Raw genomic sequence first — 19087 nt, 5'->3', positions numbered from 1 at the left:
AGGCCTTGGCCCTCAGAGGAATTACCTCTGAGGTCCCCCATCCTGCTCATTTCTATCTAGCGCCAAGGGACCCCAGAAATGGCTGGTGGTAACACTACAGTTTGGAAATCATTCTGCCTTCTTTCTAGGTGTGAGCATACAATATATAATTCCTGGAAGCTGAGCTGAAGAAAAATCTATCAGTTGTTAAGTATAGTGGTAAGTTTATTTTTTAAAAAATCAGGAATTACTGTACAAACTCTGCCAATGATGACTAGATTTCTTTGTCATATGGATAGTCACTTTGGACTTCCAAACAATCAGGAAATGATTTTCTCTTCTTTGTTCTCAATGAGCTAGGTCTTCTGTAGTCCTAAATCAATTTTCTTCTTGGTATACTATAGGACAAGGTCAGTTGAAATCTGCAAAACATTCAAGAGTATTGCCAAGACAAATTTAAAAGCAATTTTGCCTTATTGGTCCACACATCATTTGCTGTTTGACCTCTCTCTCCCAAACCTTCGTGCAACGGAGATGGCTCTGGGCTGTATCTTTCAGATGCAGGATCCAAGTGCATTTTTCTCACAAATAAAATATTTCCATCTGCTGCAGTTATCTGAGAAGAGGGATTTGTCTTTGATGTATCCACAGATCTGGCTGGCAGATAACTGTTTCTGTGTTGTTGGCAATCTGAAAAAGCAAGTTAGATTCCCAGGTTAGAGTTTACATTTGAAGGTAACACTGGTATTTGACAAGGAAATACTCCAGAGATACTGTTGGATTTATTTTTAATTTGCTTGGATGTGGCATTCTTTTATGGTGGTTTTATCTTCCTTCAAATAACAGCTATTCAGTTTTAATAAAAATGCATTGATATAATTTGAACAAACAGCTTATAAAGAAACCCAAGCCATTTACATAAAGGTAGGTTCTAGCTAGTGTGGTTCTCTTGACTCAGTTCTCAAAATACTAAGGCACCTGATTATGTCTACCAATCTCCATTACCATCTGGAAAGTTCAATATAGAAATTGCTCAGTAGTCATTATAGTCTCTTGACCAGAAGGCTCTCTCAGCATTGTTATATAACGAATGTTCTTAACACTTGATTACTCATTTAGGCACTTGAATTATGACAAGAATTTTCTAGAAGATGGTGATAGGGGAACTGATGGATAAGATTTAGAAGCTGTGTTGAATAGTTTTATGTCAACTTGACACAAATGCTAAAGTCATCTGAGAGGACAGAATATTGATAAAGAAAATATCTCCATAAGGTCCAGTTGTAGGCAAGAAATGTAAGGCATTTCTTAGTTAGGAATTGATGGTGGAGGTTTAGTCTATTGTGGATGGTGTCATTTCTGGGCTGGTGGTCCTGGATTCCATAAGAAAGCAGGCTGAGCAAGCCATGAGGAGCAAGCCAGTAAGCAGCACCCCTCATGACTTCTGCATCAGCTCCTTCCTCTAGGTCCCTGCCCTGTTTGTGTTCCTGTCCTGATTTCCTTCCATGACGAACAGTGATACGGAAGTGTAAGCTAAAGTAATTCTTTCCTCCCCAACTTTGCTTTTTGGTTATGGTATTTTCAGTGTTTCATCTCATCAATAGAAACAACAAAGCCAAGTCTTAAGTATATCAGTTATAATTCTAATCAGTATCCTCTTAAAGTGTCATGATTCTGTGCCTTCTAGAAGAAATACAAGGTACAAAGTAAACATTTAAAACTTCTTCACATTCCTAGTTTCCCTGTCATGTCTCCTTCATACACTTACAAGTCAGAGAGAGGAGAGGAACCATCTAGCCAGAACCAAGATCGGCTGAGTTCATCTTGATACACTCCCACCCAGTACTCCTTTTCTTTGAGATTCCACAGGCTGGGGATCATAAAATCCTATTAAAAAAAAAAACAAGACACAAACTATAAATTCAGAAAAGTAAATACAAATCCCAAATTACTGTGCAATATAAAGCACGATTTTTGCCAAACCAGAAATCAATGAGAACTTGAGTGTTGGGGGAAAAAATAGTAGATATTAAAGTGAAGTGGGAACACACACACACACACAAACACAATTCTTCTGTTGTATAGTCAATATGGTGTGTTAAATACCATGAAAATATGTGCATCTGGAATTCAAGTTTTCATAGATTCTGAGTCTGGCAGATAGTATGTGTCAAAGCAAAGCAAGTCTTAATATTAACCCTTTATAATCAAAAGTAAAAATTTCACTTCCTTCGTTCACCATGTGAGTCAATTTCTCCCTTAGCGTGCAGCTTTGGAGATTCCAGCCCCAACTCACTGTGAACACATTTTGTTAGATGAAGTGTGTTTTATTTTGTCATCAAATTTTTGGAGAGGGTTGTAAGAGTATGATTTTTCTGCCCGCCGCCTGGTATTGTCCTGCCGCTGCGCCACCAGCCCCAAATAACACACAGAGACTCTGTATTTGATACAATACTGTTGGCCCGGTTACTTGTTACTTATCGGCTAGCTTTGCCTTTAATTATTAACCCATTTCTATGTATCTTCACATGGCCTTCTCTTACCGGGAGGCGGCTGGCGTCCAGCTCTCTCCAGACTCTCCATCTTGACTCCTCCTTACTACTTCCTATTTCCTTCCTTGTCTCCTAGTCCCTCCTATCTTCCTTTCCTATTGGCCAACAGTGCTTTATTATTAACCAGTATGAGAAACATATACAGAATGACATCTCCCATCATCTCCTCTTTTCTGTCTAAATAAAAAGAAGGGTTTTAACCTTAACATAGCAAAATATATCACATAACAGTTATCAAATAAGAATCACAGTTAACACTATTTAGTCCATTAACATTTAGCAAGATTTGAAGAAAATATTCCATCATCTATCATATATTTGTGTGTCTAAAGTCTAAGTAACTTATCTTTAATACTAAGGAAAACTGTAACCATAACTCTCTGTCTTCAAGTCCCTCAAAGACCACAGAAGGATAGTATAAACTCTAGAAATGACAGAGACAACTCACTGCCTGGTCACCCAAAGTTCTTTTGTAATCTTCCATCTTCAGCCCATAGGCCATAGTGTGTCTGGCAGACTCTTCAGCAATGCAGGAAACTTTAAACTGTCTTCTTGTATTGGCAGTTTATCAGTCACTTTTCTCTGTGTCCTACATACTGTCTCGCAGACTCTTCCATGAAGCAGGAACTCTGTAGCAATGTCCATCGTGAATCAGCAGTCACTTTTCTGTGGGCCCTGCATGTCCAGTTTATATAGCACAAAGTCAAACAGTCCAGACAAGAGCAGTATCTTGTCCAAATGGCTAGTCTTGCCATATTGGAAGCAAACTTCATAATGCATTTCTTCGATGTCCATCTTCCTTTCTGGTGCAGGTGGTATTACCAAGAGCAATTATGTCTCTCTGTCACAAAAACCCTAAACCACTTTAAATGCCATATTCTGTAGGTCTTTGAAAGGTTTGAAGAATTTCTATCTATCTCAAATACATCTCTGTGTATCTTGAAAAACCTAACTAACTTAACTCTAAGCTTTGACTATCATAGGTAATTATCTATAATCTGTACTACATTATATTTCTATATAAACACAATACCTAAACAAGAGGAGAAATACACATCTCACAAAATTGACATTAAATTGTATCAATAAATGAAAATCCATTCCAAAACAAAGTCATCATATCAATACCATAATTCCCTTTTTACCTTTAAAAATAATTGGCTGTGATCATTACCCATTTATAACCAAGTCCATTTACATGAAAACAAACATTTATAAACAATGTTTGGGAATTTGGGCGTCGTTCTTTCCAAACTACTTCCTGCTGACAGGGGGCGCTGTCATGGGGATCTTAAGAAGATGCAGAAATCCTGGCTGTAGTCTGCAAGGCTGCCTTGAATGTTGAATGTTGGATCACCAGCGACTCTGTTTCAGGGGGCCTGGCTTGATCAAACCACATTAGTCTGAAAGGAATCCACAGCTTTTCATTTTCTGTGGAAACAAAAATAGAAATCCTTTTCCCCAGTAACTTGTCCTTGAACTTAAATGTTTGAGTCAAAGCATTTTTAAAATATATAAATTGAATTAATCCAGCATCATTTCCTTTATCAGTTGTTGTTATTTTCTCAGCAGTCAAACAATGTAGAGACAACACAATAGCATACAGTAACCAGATTCTCTCTGAGTTTTTCATCTTTACGTGGCTTTATTATTACTCTGTTTATTTTACTTTTATTTTTTATTTTTTGACATAGGGTTTCACTGTGTAACTCTTATCTGTCCTGGAATTTACTCTGCATACCAGGTTTACTTTGCAAATCACAGAGATCAGCTTGCCTCTGTCTCCTGAGTGCTGGGATTAAAGGCGTGTGTTACAACACCCAGTTCCTCTTTGTCTATTTAAAACCATTTTTCTTTTCATGTCTACGTATATTTTAAAACACACTGTAAACCTTTAGAGGTTTTTCTTAATATGAATCTGTCTTTACTGTAAATCTTTATCTTTGTCTGGCCACAAGTCTTTTATCTGGTAAACAACAACATTGCTAAAATGAAAGTCATAGCCGTGTCAGCCGCGGTTTATCAAAGAGGGCAGTGGGTACCTTTACCGCCAGCAAAGAAAGCTGTGCTCACCGCCTTGGTCTGCGCTGCCACCCAGAAAGCATGTCTGTTTGTCTCTAGCAAAGCAGAGTTTAACTGAGAAAAATGCTGCTACCAAGAAACCTTGCTTGTCTCTGTTCTTTTGTTTGTAAAACCTGTTTTTAAGGTTTTGTTAAATTTTAAGTGGAAGTTCTTATTAGCCACGTTGGGCGCCATTTGTAAGAGTATGATTTTTCTGCCCGCCGCCTGGTATTGTCCTGCCGCTGCGCCACCAGCCCCAAATAACACACAGAGACTCTGTATTTGATACAATACTGTTGGCCCGGTTACTTGTTACTTATCGGCTAGCTTTGCCTTTAATTATTAACCCATTTCTATGTATCTTCACATGGCCTTCTCTTACCGGGAGGCGGCTGGCGTCCAGCTCTCTCCAGACTCTCCATCTTGACTCCTCCTTACTACTTCCTATTTCCTTCCTTGTCTCCTAGTCCCTCCTATCTTCCTTTCCTATTGGCCAACAGTGCTTTATTATTAACCAGTATGAGAAACATATACAGAATGACATCTCCCATCAGAGGGTAATTATTTTTATATAATTGTAATGTAGTTTAAATCTTCTTTATTTACTGTGTATTTTTTTTAACACTTCCCATTGTTCTTAAAAAACTGAACTTCAGCTATTGAACATTTTTATTAGGATGAGAAACATCTGAGAATTCTACGTCAGATATTCTATTTAAGGGTGGAATGGCTTCAGCAGACATTGCATTGCTTATTTATCAAGATCCTAGTAAGATAGGCTAATAAGCTTAACATTTCACTTATCCAGTGCTCAATCTTACAAGCCAGTTCTTTTCATGACATCACTTCAGGTTTTTTTCCTTGTAACTTTTGTTGTTTTTGAGTCATAGTTGATACACAGGCCTTAAACTCGAACTCCTCCCGTCTCACCCTTCCATGTACTGGAATTACATGCATGAGTCATCACATGCAGAGTGGGACTTCAGTTTTCATACTTCTGTTTCTCTCTGAGAATTATGATTATTCTGTTCCCTGTAGCACTGAACATAATGCATTTAAAAAAATCTACAGCTGGGATGTATATGTACACACTGTCTGTGCATAAAATACCTGTATTCCTCAACTTCTGGAAAACCAAACTCGTTTTCACTTCTCTAACTGAAGGGAAAGTAAACTATATGAATCTCTACATTGTCTCTTTACTTTTGGATATTGCAAATATACCACTGCTATGGAAAATTAAGGAATCCTATCTTATGAGAATCTGTACTTCATTTTAATGCATAGCATGGTGTTTGCAGAATGACACAGATCATAGAAGAGTCTTTACCATTTCCTCTTTGCTGTCTATTTGAAGGAGACTGGCGCCCTCCTTTAAACAATTCTCCTTACTGTCGTTCCACATTTTCCAGAGTTGAAAGAAATAGTAACAACTTTTTCCATGCTGAATCCAGTTGTGTGGACAAGGGCTGCAGTTACTACCTTCAAAACACAAACATTTCCTTAATTGTCAGTGCATGAAACTGGAAAACTGACTCCCTCAAGATAACCAAATGAAGCTCATGATGCAACACCAACCAAGCCAGCTTCTCTGAGGCTGGGCACAACATCAGTTATATAATTTATACCTGAAATAGCTCTCTGATAATTAGTTTCAGTTAAAGATCAGCGTGGAGATAACTTCATCTAAACTGGTCTATTTTCCACCACTGAGCCATTGGCCAGGACGAGAAGTAAGCCTTGAGTTGATGTTTTAATTCTGAGACTTAAGAAAGAAAAAAATTTCATGTACAAGAGAGAAATCAGTTAATATATGAAAAGTGTGGTTTGGAAACAAGTAGGTGTGTACAGGGCATATAAAGAAGCATGTCTTAGGGCTTCACTATAACTAAAACCTAGGCTTCAATATTCAATGTGTTGTATAAGGAACATGTGTTATAAACAATACACTCACAAAAGATAACCAGTGACCTGCACACAGAGGAACTAAGCAGCATAGATTTGGTGAGAGGTTCTAGCAGAATCTTATAAAGGGTGACATGGAAGTCTGGTTATTAGAGAGTAGCACTCATGTGAGGTGAGAAACCCTTCACACGTGGTTTCCAAGATGGAATATTGAGTCCTTTGTGGCTTTTCAGTAGCCTGTGTGTTGGAATCAGTGCTAATCAGCATGCTGAGTGCTATGATAGCCATGGGCAGGGTGGGGGGAAGGGGGTGGGATGGGGGTTGTTAGCGTTGAAATGGTGCTTGGAAAGTTGGAGAACAAGATGGATTAGCAGATCTCCAAACTAGGTTATCATTGTAGTCAGTGTTGATGGTTCAGAGCAGGGACTGACTCATGCTTATAATAACCTGATATATTTAAGAACACTCCTGACACTGGGTGACTCTGCCAACAATTCTTTGAATTAAATGTCCAATTAGAAGGAACTATGAAGACTGTAGTGGTGACTCGGCACTTCAAAACACGTACCGTTCTTGCAAAGGATCCAATTTAGGTTCCCAACACCTAAGGTAGATGGCTCCCAGCTATGTGTAAATCCAGCTGCAGGGGATCTGATGCTTTGGCCTCCTCTGGCATTGCACTCACTTGTTCATACCCCACACAGATACTTTCCCACACGCATGCATACACTTAAAAAGCAAATCTTGTTTTCTAAAGAAAACAATGATAGTTTTTTTTTTCACATTAATTCAAAATTCAAATGGTACCTTCTAGCAGCAATTTAACTTCCTAAATAATTATTAAGTCACCATGAACTATTTAACAGGTGGTAATAAAATTTTTAGGCTTAAAATAGTCATGAGATAAAAGTGAATTAGCGCTATAAATTTTTAGAAGTGAGCCTTTCATGTTATAATAGTTTTATGATACTCTGATTTTCAAAGTCAATTTTCCCCAGGAGCCCTGCAAGAGGAACAGAAAACACTTGGAACTCACGGGACACTGCTGGGGAGCGGAGCGGGAAGTGTTGGAGAGACAGAGCCCTAAGGACTACATGTCCTGAGGACCTCATGCTGTTGTTATTAAGCATAGCTCATAATCTCCCATTTTGTAAAAACTTTAAGAAGGCTTCTAGCCACTCACTGTGCAGTGTTACTGGTACTTAAAGTAATAGTGATTGACTTTTCCAAGCATTGCTATTAGAACAGATTAATGATTCAATCACCACACTTAGAAAAAATGTAGATACGTAGAATTATTAGTATGGGTAGGTTAATGCACTTTTGTTAATGGGTTGAAATAGAAAATCTTGGGGAAAAATTTAAAGTTTAGAAAGGCTCACTTTTAATGAGCCAGGGACTCATTGAGGTCAAGAAATGAAAACGATGGCAGCCTGGCTATTGCTTTCTTGTTAGGATGGGTTGGTTGATCAAAGAGGATGATTAATTCCTTGTACCCATTGCTGCCCTCAGCTTTATGATATGATTTAATTTAAAAAACTGTTGATGAGTGGGTATACACCCTGAGGATTTAAAGATGACTGATTTTTATACATAAAGATTTAAATTTGTGGTAGTTTAAAGATTTTTATAAGACTACCTTTTGAGATAAATAATAAAATGATTGATTTTTTTTTTTGTAACTGCATAATGATGGGAGATGTCATGCAGCCAGGAAGTGTAAGAACTATAGGAGGAAAATACTTGCTTGCTTACACTTCATTAATCGAGTAAGTTGCTTAGATGAATGTATGTGGGCCCTTCAAAATATTTTTTACCTGTAATATGTAAAATGCTTAATCGTGTAAGGAAAATGAGAACCTTGCTGTTTTTTTATTTGTATATATTGTAATCATTAACTTGAAAAGTAGAATGTAACCACATTGCAATCTTTACATTACTTGAAAGATTTTGCTGGGGTAGATAATCCATAAGGGGAAAAAATAAAGTTAGATGGAAGGAAGACATCAGGAGAGAGATAGGAGGGATACATCAGAAAAGATGAAAGAAATAAAACAATAGAGAGATCCTGAAGATGTGAGTGTGTGTGTGTGTGTGTGTGTGTGTGTGTGTGTGTGTGTGTGTGTTCTTTTGGCACTGGCCCCAAAAATTAAGTTTTACTCCCTCAGATAAAAAGTCCATTGAATGATTAGCTCACCATCTATTCAACCTCCCCCCTCCCCCACCCCACCCCCGTAGCCTTCAGTTGCTGAATTCTAAAAGCCAGTCTTTACAACAGCAAATTTTTATGCTTAGCTATCTATAATTGAGTCTAAAGCAGACATTTGGGACATTTGAAGCTAGAATTGAAAATAGGCCTCGATTTGAGTGTCTGAGTGAAACACATTGTTGATTTTTAAAGCCAAGCTTAGGGATCACACACATTCCACTTGATCTTGCTGTAAGATTTGTAGCTGAACTTTTAAGGAGATGTAGATGAAGCTGAACCAACTGTAGAGCAACAAAAGTTACATCATTCTTGGCAGCTGCAGAGGGCCAAAGAAAGCTCAGGGCTGTGACTCTCAGCAACCTAAAGCATTCAGATAATCTTTCAGAGACAGGAACTCTGGAAAAACTGGGATTTGTGGGGCACAGAAAAGGACAGTTTGAGACAGAGGAGATTATGAAAGATATTTTAACACAGACTAAAATAAGCATGAGGGTTAGGCTAAAGAAAAGCACTGAGAAAAAAGTAAAAGCCACCCAAAAGCACTTTCCCTAAGGTTAAGCTGTCGAAACTAAGACCCAAGTATGGGTGTGGGCTCCTCAAAGAGAGCCACCAGCAATTGCCTTCTCATTAGGCCTGTGTGCAGTTCTGCTGGCTCTAGGATTACAGCGCAAACTGTTTGTAAGAAATCCTTGCATTTTGCTATGTGAAAACATCAGGTAGCTCTGGGGACGCCTTGGGTGGAATTACAATCTGATAAGGTAAAACCCAGGACACTAAGGCTGCACAGGAGTTCAGTTCCCGTCCTTTCCCTTTAAGATTTCTATCTAGTTCCTAGAAAATTACAGGTTTCCAGCTGAAAGGAGAAAGGTGGTAGTTAATGGCTTGGGAATCTCGTTTCCCTGTGGATGAGAGTTATAACCAGATTCCTGGGAAAGGACCTCTTCTTTTTCCATGTCATCACTATTTTCCACCTTTCACATCTGTCTCGGCACTCAGTCCAGACCCTAGGAATCCATAAAGAACAGGCTACACAAAATTGTTTCTTTTGCATAGATACTGTATGCATTTGGGTCTCCACTGAGATCACCTATTCTTAGCTGGGCATGATGCCTCATGACTGGGATCCTAGCACTTAGGAGGCTGAAGGAAGAGAGTCACCACAAGTTGGAAACCAGCCATGATGAGTTCTGGCTACCCTAGCCTATATGACAATCAATGCAGAACCATACCGATCCTTTATTAATTACCTGAACGGGGAGGTCTTTGTTGCAAGGTTTGGCAGTTTTTCATCTGCAGGGTGTAGTTTCTCTGCCACTGTGTGAGGTTGATCAATTGTCTGTCCTGTTGAATGAGTCTTTCCTGCTGATTCATTGCAAGAGAGGACACCTGGAAGACTGTGACAATGGTGTACATTCCTCATAAAACACTGACATTTTACAATAAAGTAATCCCCTAACAAGGATCAAAGAAAACTATCAGTGAGGATGGGGGCATGATTTGCCTGGCTTTGGGTTTTTGTTTAAGATTAAAATTATTCAAGGATCAAGTATTACAAATCACACACACACACACACACACACACACACACACACACAGACAGACAGAAGCACACATGCAGTCCACACACATAAAGGAAAGCTCAGTCTTGCCTCATTTTACACATTTGTAAACTATTTTTAAGATGAGTTGCTAGATCAAACGTTTGTGAACATTTAAATATTATTCAGTATTTCTAAGTTACCCTCTATAAATGTATGCCGTTTTTCAGTGTTTCAAAGTTATCTGCATTTCCAGCTGTCTGTTTGACATTAAAATTGTCTTCACAGATGTAAACAGTTGGATGTATTTTCTTGTCTGTGAAATGTGTGATTATAGCCTTTGTAAACACCAAAGCCTCATTGGCTGCTTTTCCTGTACTTTGCTTTGCTTTTTTTGTGCTGTGATAACTAACTTATCAAGCCTGGAATCAAGCTGAGCAGTGCATCTCAAATTCACATGGCGATGACCTTCAGACAAGACACGATGCCAGCTGGTTAATGGTGCAGCTTGTAACTATGGGTCTGAGAATTTGGGGAGCAGAATATGACTAACTTGTCAGCATTGATTAGTGATGACAGCATGATAGATGATTTGCCCTTGGTTTTAATGAGACCCTAATTTAGGAGAGAGGCTTTATGCTGAGGCAGGTTGCCTAGTCTCAGCAAAATTCTGTCTTTATGATCAGCAAAACATAAAAATCTCCAAGAAAGACTCTGGGGCTCCTTGACACCATCGTATCCTGGGCAAAAACCAGTGATTCCTGAGCCAACAGAAAGTCGTGAAATAGTGAAAAGAGAGCCAGGGAAATGTACCTGCTCTCTGGCCCTAGACAACACCCCTTTTCCTTTTTCTGTTTTGTCTTGCAACAGCATCTCATTACCCCATGTTGGCCTCAGATTCATCATGTAGCCAAGGATAACCTTACACTTCTGTTCCTCCCTTTTCTCCTCCTCCCATTTGCTAAGAATACAGGCCTAGGTCATTACTCCTAGCTCTATCCAGGATCCTTCTAATAAGAGGTTTTACTAGCGATATCTTTACTTCTGTGTCATTATGTTGTATTCTTATCATGTAAAAAACTAAATTTCTTTTAAAATTCTCAATAAACTAAAATGTTAAGGCCTGTTGTTTTTGGTACTGTGAGTCTCTGTTAACAACCAGCCCTGTGCCTAGAGATATTTGCTGGCATATCACATGCTTCAAGGGTTGATTTTGGTAAGCTATAGGCTACTATGACCACTTCATAGTTTGACATTTGGCTTGATTTATTTACATAGCTGAATTTTATTTTTTAGTCTTTTTTTTTTTTTTTTTTTGACACACTGCCATTTTTTATTTTAGGTCGCATATTCTAGATAAAAGACCGAATAGGCTGCCTCACATCTCTACGATTGAATGATAGAATCGGCTTCATTTTCATGCCTACATTCATGTAATAAGTCATCTCTGCAATCGAGATAATGAATTTTGTTTTGATATAGTCGAAGCTTCATATGTAGCTAGAAGAAGCCACAGATTCCGTCAGCTCTTAGCCCAATTTCTACCCCATGGTACTATCTTGAAAACTGAAGTTTAGTATCACAACTAGGATATCAACACTGATAGCACCACTGCCCCGTACTTCTGAGAGCTGTATCTCTGTACAGTCCTGCTAGAGCTTCTGAGACCCATCAAACATGTGATGTCGCTGGTTTGTAGTTTCTGCTTTCTGGTGTGTGTAGTGTGTCTCACTGTGGTTTTAGCTTGCTTTTCCTAATGGCTAATAATATTGAACCCTGTTTTTATGCTTGCTTTATATTCTTAAATTCTATGGAGAAATATGTTGTCATGTCATTCTTCCTTTTTATCTCTGAATGGCTTGGTGTCTTTTGGGGTTCTGAAAGTTTTACTGACTCTAGGTACAACTATTTCATTGGGTATCTGGTTCGCAAGTACTTCCCTCTTCTGCCTTATGTGTTCAGCCACTTTTTTTATGCTGAAGTAGGTGCATCTCATCAGCTGTTACTTTTATTAATAACCCATGAGATGTTAGATCTAAGAACTCTGCACTTATTTAGAGAATGGATTTCTCCCCTTCCCTTTTTCCTTTTCTTGATTTGGGCACTACCTAGTGTTAGGAGTAAAAAGCCAACATTCCTTGTTCTATTATATTAATAAACTGGTACATATAGGGATTGAAATATAATAATCTTCTTTTTAGAAAGCTGATATATAATTTTAATATTCTGATGAACTTTACTGGGCAAACTGGATTTCAAGTCATTTCTGCTTTGCCTATTAAGCTCGGGGTGGCATGGGCTGCATCAGATGATAATAAGACAGGAGAAAGGGAAATGAGACTTCTCCTTGGAGTTTCATCCTACATAGGAAGCAAATGCTTGATCTTTATTGGTGTTTGAATTGTAATTATTTTGCAAAAAAGTTAGCAATAAGGACAGAACAATTCCATTTCCTGAGGAAATGAAACAAAATACTTCTAACTCTTCCAAACAAGGTTATATGATGCTACACATTGTACCTAAATGATGAGTTTGAAAAATGAAAATGAACAGAAAAGACACAAGGAAAATTGATCTCTCTGGAAATATTTTTGCTATAACCAGAAATGCAAAAGGGGAAAATTGTAAGTCTATACACCTTGCAAATGACCACTAAAGCAGTCCTGGTTAACATTCAGGCTATATTTGTTGAAGCCCTGTGTACACATATACAGAGTACATATGCATATATGATCTAATTTTCATATTATTTTTAGAAAACTATATGTCTCTATAGTTCATTTACCTTCTGTGTGGTGACATGTTATTTGTGATTTATTAAAGCTTGCCAGACAATTTAGAAAGCAAACTCATGCTGAAGCTATAGAAGTCAAGCAGTGGTGATACACACCTTTAATCCCAGGACTCAGGGTTAAGAGGTAGATTGATCTCTGTTAGTTTAAGGCCACACTGACTATCAAATTGATCTAGTCCTAAAAATTCACACGCCTTTAATCCCAGCACTAGGGAGGTATATAAGACAGGAGCAGGGACTCAGAACTGGCATTCAGTCTGAGAGTTAGTCTCTAGCTATGTTGAATAGAGCCTGGCTGTCTGAGCGAATCTGGGGAGCAGTGAAGTCCAGAATAGTTTGAAGATCGCCCCCTTTGGTCTGAATATCAATAGAGGTAAAAGCTAGTAGTGGCCAGCTGCTTTGCTTTTCTAATCTTCAGCTTGAAGCCCGAACCCAACATCTGTCTCTGAGTCCTTTATTTACCATGTTGCTCTTCTGCTTTAATGAGAAACAACATAACAACATCTCTACATCCTTACTAGTGGTTCCAGACCATTTTTAAAATTAATTTATTACATTCTTTTAGGTGATTAATTTTACCAGATTCTTCTGTCTCACTTTGTGAACTTCCTCTTAATATAAATCAAAGTACCTTTATCAGATTTATGGGCACTTAAATAGTTCTTAATTGATCTTCACCCATTTACACATATGGACTTTTTACATAATAATACAGCTATAAACAATTCATCACCCATTTATGTAAACAGGTCATTTTGAAGATACGCTGTTTTACTTACACTTGATGCCCAAGAAAATGGATGTTGCTAATAATCCCACACAGAGCACACAGGAAATCGCCGTCACAGCGCACCATGTTCCTAAACGTAGGATCAGAACAGTGACAAGACTTAGCCGTCAAAGATGTTGGGATGCATGGAAGGAGTGGCCCTTCCTACCAGAGAAATACGAAGATTTCAAACTCTAACAGGAGGAGAGGAATCTTTGCTTAAATTCTCTCAAATTAAACTTTTAGCTTGGGATGTATCTGACCTGGAAAATACCAAATTCAATAAACTTTATACTATATCTCTGTGACCCTAATATACAATGTCAAAAGTTTAATAAGCGATTACATCTATCTATGTACTTACCTATCTATATACCTATTTTTTTTTCAATAATCTCAATAACGCCACCTAGGCAACCCTAAATTCTTAACATCGAGACTCTCTTATCTGTTTTCAGAATCTCTTGAACGTGATTCACTAAACTATTTAATTTTAATAAGCAATTTAGAAAATGAACAGAAATTTCCAACTAAAAGTGAAAAGTGAGTGATGTGGCTTACTAAGTTATCCACACTAATCAAAGAAAAATAAAATGTATCTTCACATATTGTGATAGGCCAGATAATGCCTTGCCTGTGATGACTGTGGGTCATCCCTGGAACCTTAAAATGGCCCTGTATGTGACAAAAGAGATTCTGAAGGCAGTGGAGATCTGCCATGTGAAAGTCAGCCTCAATTAGTGAATTTGTAACAAGTTGGTACTAAAGACAAAACCATGTAATTACTTGGGAAAATATAATAAAACACTTTTACAGCTCACCCAACTATTGATTGTATGCTATTACTTGTGACATCTAGTTGATGAATCATCAAAGAAATGATTAGAAATGAATAAACGCTTATCTATTTGAAAATATTTTGTGCTGTAAAGTTATAAAAATAAAAATTACTGTAAGATGTAGAAATAGGGATAAAATAATGAAACCATAGTTGCTTCAGCATAATCAAGTTTTTCAACTTTTTCCTTGATTTCTTAGTGTTTGTCAGATAATTTGCTGAGCATTTTATGCAAAAACTAAAATAATTAAAATTGTATAATTTATTTGACCTTTTTACAAATTTGGGAGAGAGAATATATCATATTTCCCGAGCCCAGTGCCCTTTTTCGCCTTTACTTATTCATCCATGCCAGTGACTATGTCAATCATGCTAGAATACTATAAAGAGGTTACCTCGGATTATAAGAAACACCTTGGGTTCATCACGGAACACCAACAGAACAAAAAATATATCTAGTTTTCTATTAAGCATTTTGAATTTATTACCTGAACATTTGCTAGCAGACAGACATTTCTGAGAGTCCTCTGAGGGTGGATTGTCCCACTGAAGAGAGCAGTAAATTTCTTCCTCATGCATGCTGAAGGTTCTTGGAGAGTAAAGCAGCCTACATAGGAGCCTGACAGAAATAACCCTTCTCATGATTAGGAGTACATTGGTACAAAAAAAAAATGGAACTGACTACTCTTTCATAGCTGTAAAAGGCACTGGGGATTAAGGTGCAGGGTAGAGGTATCATCATCCAGAAAGTGGAACTATTAAAGCTAGAATTTAAACATAACGCAATAAAGGAAGAAATGAGAATGAACTCATAATGACTATGGTCAATTTGTACCATTGCTCTGATTCCCATATGGTAGCAGACGCTGAAGATGAGGTATACAGGATGAACTTCTATCTAGTATAGGATATGAAGCACAAAAATGAGTCAGGAAACAAAGATGAACACAGCCCAATCTAGGCAAACCAACTTGCACATAACTTTTGGATTTTCAAACAAGAAAACATGGAAAGGATTTCATCACTTAATTCATTTCTAACCAGTCTATTGGTTAGGATAATATTGACTGCTAAGATAGGTAAACTTCAAAATACCAGTCAGTGCTGTAAATGTTTACATGTTCCTCATAGTTTGTCCCCAGGGATTGGGTTGACAGAGAGTTTTCTCCCAAAAGAGACCTGGGTTATTTATTCATTGGAGTCATGGGAAAGGGAAAGAGAAGGTGACAAACCCACACTTGTGATGGGGGAATGCCCTACGAACACACACTTGTGATGGGGAAATGTCCTTCTGTACATATGTTTCGTTTATTGGTTGATGAATAAAACACTGATTGGCCAGTAGCCAGGCAGGGGGTATGGATGGGGCTTCCAGACAAGGAGAATTCTAGGGAGAGGATGCAGAGAGGAGCCAAGGGAGACACTGTGATGCCAAAGAAGTAACATGTCAGATTACAGGTGGCGATACATGGTTTAATAGAAATAGGTTAATAATTAATTGAAAGCTAGCCTAAGTCATCAGCCAAACAGTTTACAATGAATAAGTCGTTTTTGTGTTTATTTGGGACAAAGTGTCTGTGGGACCAGGCCAGACAGAAACCTCCATCTTCACACTTGTTTCTTGAAAGCCATAACCAAGAAGTAATATGAATCACAGCCTCCCCCATCCATTGCATCTTCTTATTGGTCATGAAGTTTGGGTTTGCCTGGGCATCAGCATCCAGAGGTAATTTTCCTCTTGGAGGAGGGATGAATTATTTAGTGGACAGGTGGCCATTCTCATCACATCCTGTGACTACAGCACTGGTACTGAGAAATTTGATCTCTTAGACATCATTTATCTCTAGGCCACTTGTCCTTATGGCTAAAGGTCACTTCTTGGTAATTTATAGTCCATATTACTTGCAAAATTGCATGTTCTTTGTTATTTTAGAGTCTCAGTTGATCAATAGTTCTTCATCACAAATGGCACAGTCAAGAGGTAACATAAGGGAACTCACTAATAGGGTTACAGTTGGGGGAAAGGGTGATAGGAAAGCCTAAGCAGGGGAGATAAACAGGAATTGCAGACACTGGACCTTTAGGGTCTGCCTCACTAGAGCCAAGGGCTAGGAACATCAGTCCTTACCAACCCCAAGAAGCATAGAGAATCTGAATTATACTTCTGACATTCCTGCATGTCTCAGAGGCTGAGTTTGCCCAGAAAATATACTCGTTTGAATTTAGCTTTCCGAGACACAAGGGGGTAGCTAGCGGGAATCATTAGAGACAAATGAAAAAATGTCCAGCACATTCTGCCAACGTTTCCTGGGCTGTGTCTGGTTTGAAAACAGAATGACTGAAATCCAGATAAACCTTTGCATATGCTAAGTTCTACCAGGATGAGAAAAGAGGAAGAAACCACAACAGCAAATAATATCGCAACTAATCCCGGGAACCAGAGCTCCATCCGCGCCTTGCTCATTTCTAGTTTCTCTTCCCATTTCGCCAGCACTGACACCCAAGCCTGAGTGGATGCAGTGTTTCCCAGGATGACCCACAGCTGCTAAATTTCTACAAGTCCTTGGTTTCTCCGAACAAAGGGTCCATGTGCTGCTTGCACTGCTGCCGCCGTTGTTTGTTTTAGATAATATTTGTGTTTATCATTCATCGAACCCCTAACAAGGATTTTAAAGCCCGATCACAGGAACTAGCTACTTCCTCACGACAGTTCTGTGAAACAGGAGGAAAGAATAGCTGTTACTTAGGACTCAGAGAAGTCAGCCCGTTTAGCGACTTTCATACTGAGTGTTTGAAAGGGAATGATGGAATGCTCTGACTGAAGGATCTGGGCAGTTTTTCATTCCACGATATGCTTTAGGCACGGCTACTAGGAAGAAGAGAAGAGGCTTTGTAGATACAGTGTGATTGGATTCACCTTCTGTGTATGTTTAGCAGGACATTATAAATATGTTGCCTCTGTTAGCATCTGAACACACCTGGCCGGCCCCTGGAGACCTGGCAGAGGTCACCTCGTGTGGCCATGCTCAGTATACAGGCTGTAGCCTGGCCTACTGTATGGTCTCTGTGCACATGTGCTATGCCCCTCCCTTTAAAAAGGCAGAACCCTGCCTGCCCTCCCTCTTCTTCTTCCTCTCCCTCACCCCAGTCCGTGCCCCCCCTCTCTCCCTCTAACTCTCTGCCTATCTTCTCTCTCTCTCTCTCTCTCTCTCTCTCTCTCTCTCTCTCTCCTTTTCCTATGAGGAGACTCTGCACTCTCCTTCTCTCCCCTCCCCCACAACACTTTCCAATAAACTCTTCATGTGAGAGCTGTCTGCATGGCTCATCTGTCTCTCACTCATAGTGGGGCCTCTTGGCTCCCATCCACCATGGTCCCTCATGGGTCATATCATAACACCCTCTAAACCTGTATATGTTGTAGTAATACACAAATATGTCTTTTCCCTCCCTTGTTCATCTATTCCCTCCTCTCTCTTTTCTGCTGAATTCCCGGAGCTTGGCCTGGTGCTTGGTTGTGAATCTCTGTGTCTGGTTTCATCAATTACTGGATGAGGGCTCTATGATGACAGTTAGACTATCTGATTAAAGGGGTAGGCCAGTTCGGGCATCCTCTCCACTATTGCTAAGAGTCTTAGCTGGAGACATCCTTGTGGAATCTTGGAAATTTTCCAAGATCATGATGGAGAAATCTACAGAGACAGCTGAACCAAGTTCATGGAAACTCATGAACTCTGGATCTATAGCTACGGAGCCTCCATGGGACCAAACTAGGCCCGCTGTATGTGGGAGACAGTTGTGAAGCTTGGGTTATCTAAGGGGCCCCTGGCAGCAGGACCAGGATCTATTCCTGATGCATGAGCTAGCTTGTTGGAACCTGTTCCCTATAAGGGAACAGGAGGGAAGGGGTTGGTTCTGTCCCAACATAATTTGTGGACTTCCCATGTGAACCCTTACCTGCTGGGAGGAGTAGATGGGGGTTAGTTTGGTGGGGGCATTGTGGGAGGGGAGGGGAGAGGAGGGAGGGAGAGTAAATGAAATTAGAAATAAATAAATATGTCCTTTCACATGCTGAAGAGATGAAAAACGCTAAAGTCCAGGCATAGGGTTGATGTTTGTATAGTTTCTGAATTATTAGTTCCCACTCGATTTCTGCAACTAGAAAGTTACATACAAGAAGTTCATCCCTGAATTCCCAGCTCCAGAGAAAAAGAGAAAAGGCCAAGGCTTTCTATCTTGCAAGACCAAGACATTTGCAATCAAGAGCCTGAAGTTCTGTTGTGTTGTGTAGCTCAGAACTGTATTCCCTTACAAACAGTCTAAAATAAACCAAAGTGCACATTTGCATGTTAGTGCACAGAGTTGTGAAGAGTTGTGAAACACTTTTTTTTTTTGAGCATCACACGCTTGATGCTCTGACCAATAAGTCATATAATTATATCAAA

At 39.1% G+C, this 19087-nt stretch overlaps 1 protein-coding gene across 1 annotated transcript; it reads right to left on the bottom strand.

Moving 5' to 3' along the window:
• Positions 1-533: 533 nt before the first annotated feature.
• On the bottom strand, positions 534-15224 carry Clec9a (C-type lectin domain containing 9A). The gene is made up of 6 exons (XM_051173081.1): positions 15134-15224; positions 13818-13898; positions 9954-10100; positions 5923-6074; positions 1748-1866; positions 534-669 (listed from the first exon to the last, which is right to left on the bottom strand). The coding sequence occupies exons 1-6, from the start codon at positions 15222-15224 to the stop codon at positions 534-536; spliced, it is 726 nt and encodes a 241-aa protein (XP_051029038.1).
• Positions 15225-19087: the final 3863 nt, after the last annotated feature.

This window comes from Phodopus roborovskii, unplaced genomic scaffold (assembly GCF_943737965.1).
Source record: "Phodopus roborovskii unplaced genomic scaffold, PHOROB, whole genome shotgun sequence".
NCBI classification, from domain to species: domain Eukaryota; kingdom Metazoa; phylum Chordata; class Mammalia; order Rodentia; family Cricetidae; genus Phodopus; species Phodopus roborovskii.
The sequence above is the reverse complement of the archived record's forward strand: the minus strand, read 5'-3'. Positions and strand labels throughout refer to the sequence as shown.